We start from the raw sequence: 5,295 nt of genomic DNA on the forward strand, positions 1-5,295 counted from the left end.
TGGCTTTTAAAGACTGTGGTCTTAAACTTTTGATCAGCTGAAAAAAATCATGTTTTAGTGTAAATGCATTTTTCAGAAAATTCCCCACTCAAAGGTTCTTGTCTCTTGCACTGATTTCTTCTTTTAACATTGTGAAGCTCTACTTAGAACCTTCTTAAGATCCAATAGTGCAAAATGCAAATTATTGCACTTTTTTGACTGGTCTTAAGATTTTGATCAGGAGTTGTATACAGTTCTGTATCTGTGTAAAAATGTTTATTTTTTCCTGTTTGCTGCTGAATAAAACTGTTACGGTTCAGCAAATTCTGGGCAAGTTTAAACTGTTTTTGTCCTTTTGGCAGGTGTTCCTGCATTTCTTTTCCAACAGCTGACAGCAAGAGACCATAAACAGGGGAAAAAAATGGCACAACCTTTCAACACCACAGCTCATCTAATCAATCTCGAATCCAGGATTCTAAAATCTTACGGTCGAGAACCTGTTAGAGCATTAGAAGTCAAGACACACTTCTGTGCAGGCCTCTCTAACCTGTAGCTGCAGTACTCACATTTTCATCGTGTAATAATTCTTTTTTTGTCTGATTATACTCCATCCCTTAACACTCGTTTAGGTTGTCAGGTGATCATCGTGGATACGGCAGATCACTCCAGTAACAGTCAGAGTTAACGCTTCCAGAATCTGACTCCAAGACAAGAAAGACCATTGTCTGTGTCCACTTCTGAAACTGTATTTTATCCACTCTGGCAGTAATTCGGTTATTTCTTCAAAGCTGGTGTGGCCCTGCATTCTAATCTATGTTGCTAGCCTCAAAATTCAATTATCACTGGACTGCATGAGAAACTGGAAATCAATACATGTAATTAAATTGCTCGGCCTTCAAACTGCGAGACGCTGTCATTACCCCTTCAATGCACCCGAGGTCTATCAAATATATCAAATAATGGGATCAATTTATTTGAGTTTCTCGCTCTTGCAACAGGGCATGGCGAAAGCACAGATGTCTAATTATCTCCCTGTTGGTTGCTTTCTCCTTCCCCTCTAAGGTGGAGTAAATTGCAGGGGAGTCAGAATCTCTTGGCAGGATCATGAATCACATGGAAAAAAATGAACACATCCCGAGTGTTCGTGGTACACAAGAGAGGTGAAAGGAATGACCCAACACAAGAAGGCAAGAAATATGGCTGACTTGAATATACAGTACCTCAGATATATACATTAACTTAGAAAAGTGTGTTAATATTCAAAGTTAATTCAGTTTAGCTGCAAGTAGCGCCACAGTTCAAAATTACAGTAACTCCAAACTTACAGAAGGGACAAAAAGAGGAAACCCATGACATTTGTTCCATAAATTATCAAATTTTAATTTTGAGAAACCATCTCTGAAAGTGATTGTCTGATTTTTTTGCTGTGGGTTTCTGTGGACCGGTTAGGAATAATTATTTTCTTACCTGTCAGAGCTCTCTAACTGACCTCAGTTGGGAGAAATAGAGCCTAATTACAGCTTGATGAGCCACTTCAAGCAGGGGATGAGACCAAAGTGGACTGCCGCTGYTTTAAGACGACTCCAATCTTAAAGGTTTTTAAAGTGGGTTTTCATTAGGCTCCATGTGAAYGTTATGTTTACACTTTTAMATCATCATCAGTTTTGCATTACTTACATGGTTCTTTGCCAGCGTAAACACTGAGAACCAAAGCTATGAGAACAATCTGAATGGCTTGTCCATCTTGCTCAAACTGAACTCTGTTTTTTTCAAACTGAAGCCATTCAAAGAGTTTTTATTTTATTTTACCAGTGATGGATATTGATTTTCACATGTTTGAGGTTAGTTAAAATGATTGACCAGGTGACAATGAAAACAAATAAAAATCCTCAGCTAGCAGAATTAGCAGCACCGTGTGTTTGTGTGGCTCGAGGTGAATAAACTTGAATCTATCCCAAGTTTCAACCACAAAGAAAAAGTCATTTTTTAGACCAAAACATAAAACAGGCAACTATCCTAAATCACAAAGCAGTAGCTCAAATAAACTGTTCATTCACTAAGATATTAATTAGTTATAGATGTTAAACCAGAGGTGCCCAAAGTAGTGAAATGGCCCCAAAACAGTTGCACTCTCCTGTCGAACACTGTATTTTCACTTTCTTTAAATTAWATTGAGATTAAACATGAAATACAGAAACTACACRACATTTAGATTACATTAAGCACACAAGCCTTTTCTGATCAAGTGTACGTCAAACATTATTCAAGTTAATGGGCTAAAATAAAAATCAYGAGCCATCGAACTGACTGCTTTCTTAATCATAAACAAATAAAAAGGCTTTTACTTAAAGTATTCATTGTTCATGTATTATATTATTGCCTTTGGCCCACAGCCCCTCGGATAGATTTTCATTTTGACCCTCYTGAGGAAAAGGTTTGGGCACCCCTGCTTTAAACAGAGCACTTCACAAGACTTTAGCTATCTCTTTAAGGTTGTATTATGAGTGTCTTACTAAAAATATATTAGAATTTCATGAATTATAAACAATATGATGGGTTTAAAAGAAAAGAAAATACTAAATCCAGTGTTGGTGAACATTTTACAATAAGTACACCCGAGGCTCGGACGGACGATTTAAACTTTGTCAAGAAGAAACCAAAGTTTTTCTTCTCAAATAAACAAAAAAACAAATGTGCACCTATATAATGTGGGAAAGTAGTCAACTTAAGTTTAGATTCAACATCTTAAAACCCAATAAATGAAATTAGAACATCTAACCKTTCCTTTCCCTCTCCAGTGACCCCTAGGGGTCCTTAAACTTCACTTGCAACATTCAACTGCAGGAGGGGGGAGAAAAAGAAGGGGAGCAGAGRCAGGGAAGAGGAGGGCCTTGGGTGGTTTGCGGTGGTTGTGGGGGGTGGAGGGTCTTTTCGGCACTATATAACCATGGGAGCTCTGGGATTGGGTCCTATTGTATTCACTGAATGACTATTCAGATGTCCTCAATGGATGACGAATTTCTTTCCAACCAACCAAATTAAAAGCTCTGATCAAATCATTCTGGAACAGTAGCTATTCCGTTTTGCGCATAAAAAACGCGCGCGATCAAGTTCGGAAGTAGAGAAAATGGCGTAAAGGGACTTAAGATGATCAAAACATTAATAATTTATTAAACCAAACCGGAGTTTAACAAAAAAAAAAAAAACTCCAAACCGACCCAATAAATGATTGTTCTTTTAAAGACCTCACAGTCTGTACATAACAGGAAAGAATGGAGTTAAAATTTTAACAGAATAAAGAGTTTTATTTTTTTTTCTTGGACAGAAACCTGCTGAAACAAAGCATCTGGGCGCAGAGACCCACCGCGTAAACTCAGTGCGTCTCCACGAGCCAGGAGGACACGCAGAAGGTCTTAGAGGAGCGTTTGGGGTCAGAAAATGTATTTWTTTTTTATTATTTTATTTTTTGCTTCGGGCTGATTTGATGTGCGTCACTAAACGCTGCGGCTGGCTGGAMAGTGGCTGACAATAAACAACACCAATGAATGCGTGATGGGGGGGACCACAGCGTCCCCCTGCAGTCTCTCCGTCAGCATCTTCTCCGCTCCTCTCACAACTCAAAACACAAACACGCGTGGAGCAGGAAAAAATCAACAGGATTTGACCAAAAAACTAAAACTCATGGACTCAAAAACATAAAAATAATATAAAAAAAACGTGGAGCTTTCCTCTCTGATTTATACATATGGAATAAATAATGAAGCGAGGCTTAACATGACAGAATAAATGCGTCAGTAGTTCTCCACAGGGGGAGAAGAAAGATGCTCTCACTTCTTAACTTTCTGAATGAGTTGAGTGTTTCCGCAGAGCTCCAGCCTCCTCGCGCCACTGGCTGTCCGGAGTCAGTGACAGGAGAGCGGCTGGAGGAGCCGAGGAGAGGATGCTGCCYTGAGATCCAGCACCGCTCGGCCTCGGCTCGGACTTTAACCTGCACGCGGCTTTATTGTTGAGAATAAACAAGTCATTTTACCTGCGCAGCCGATCAGCAGCAATCCCCACATGATGTCCCTTATTTGAAGCATTGTAACGTGCCACAGATATTCTCCTTGAAGAGCACTTTTTCTGTTTTTTTTTTTTTTTTCACAGCAAGCTTCTTCTGGAGGAAACCGATATCAGCCTTTTTCCAGAGGAAAGAACTGCAGCAGAAGGTGGATTTGGTGTTTCTTCTCTTATTTTGGTCCTAGTCGCTCGCGCGCCGCGGCACAATGAGTGACAAGCAGCAGCCGTAGCTCGCAGTCGCGCACACACGCACTGAACAGATACCAGCACGAATCACTCCGCCCGGTGGGACCCCCCCACCCCACATCCACTCCCACCCCCACAGAGGGGGCGGGCTGAGGTGGATGCAGCATCAAAATAGTCARCGGAACGAAGGCAGATGGTCATTAAGGACTAAATCGGATTAATAAGATTACAAATTTGCAAAGTGTTTGGAAACACAAAGCAATATTTTTATGGAGGAACAAAGACAAAAATCATGAATTCSGTTTATAGACCCAAAATTATTTTTCAGTTCTAGGAAGAAACATACATTTAGATTGTTTTAAAATACATATTTTCCTAATATTTCTGTATTAACAATGCTAAAACACATCAAATGGATACTGAGGATTCCCAGTACTTTAAAGGGTTGTTCCAGCTATTTTAAAGTGAGGTTTGCATACATGTCTACTTGTACGGATTGTCYGTAAGTTATAAAGATTTTACATCATTTTGCAGGTAAACGGACGTATAGAGCAATCTCACAGATTTTTTCAAGTCTTACGGATTTTTTCTAAACATCATGTTCAAATTTATCTAACATGTCAGAGCCTGTAGGATGATTTAAAAAAAAACAATAAATAACATCAAATAGCCTTCTTCCAACCTGTTCTGCCGCTAGAAATAAGTTACTTTTTCCTCGCTCCTTTTCTTCAGCAGGCGCTTTCATGTCCSCACMCACACACACACACACACACACACACACCCGTGGGTGCGAGTTGTACGGATTTTTTGCAAAAATTACGGATTTTTGAGGCTTTTTATACAGTTCAACATCCGAAGAGGTTGACATTGTATGGGTTTGGTGGAAAAGTTACAAGTCATAGCCTGGTCCTTGCCTTCCTATGCAGTTCTGCTCAATTCTAGTTTCCTTCACTGCTCCGTCTGGGATTTCTCCCATAGACAAGGATTTCTTCGGGCGAATTTTCATCTGGGCCAATCAGAGAACAGAACGTCGATTTTCTGTGCCGTGTCTGCTTGTAGTTTATTTTACCT

The 5,295-nt window shown here is 39.8% G+C and overlaps 1 protein-coding gene across 13 annotated transcripts in view; it reads right to left on the reverse strand.

The window, feature by feature from the left end:
- ncam1a (neural cell adhesion molecule 1a) overlaps positions 1 to 4,308 on the reverse strand; it is a 242,887-nt gene extending 238,579 nt beyond the window's left edge. For 5 of the 13 annotated variants that reach the window (XM_014003947.1, XM_014003950.1, XM_014003946.1 and 2 more), the window contains exon 1: positions 4,010 to 4,308. In XM_014003947.1, coding sequence (XP_013859401.1) covers positions 4,010 to 4,061 — 52 coding nt within the window. In that variant the 5' untranslated portion in view covers positions 4,062 to 4,308. The remainder of the gene's footprint in view (positions 1 to 4,009) is intronic. The other 8 variants (XM_014003955.1, XM_014003949.1, XM_014003952.1 and 5 more) reach the window with 5 other exon arrangements.
- Positions 4,309 to 5,295: the final 987 nt, after the last annotated feature.

Source organism: Austrofundulus limnaeus, unplaced genomic scaffold (genome assembly GCF_001266775.1).
Source record: "Austrofundulus limnaeus strain Quisiro unplaced genomic scaffold, Austrofundulus_limnaeus-1.0 Scaffold21, whole genome shotgun sequence".
NCBI lineage: Eukaryota > Metazoa > Chordata > Actinopteri > Cyprinodontiformes > Rivulidae > Austrofundulus > Austrofundulus limnaeus.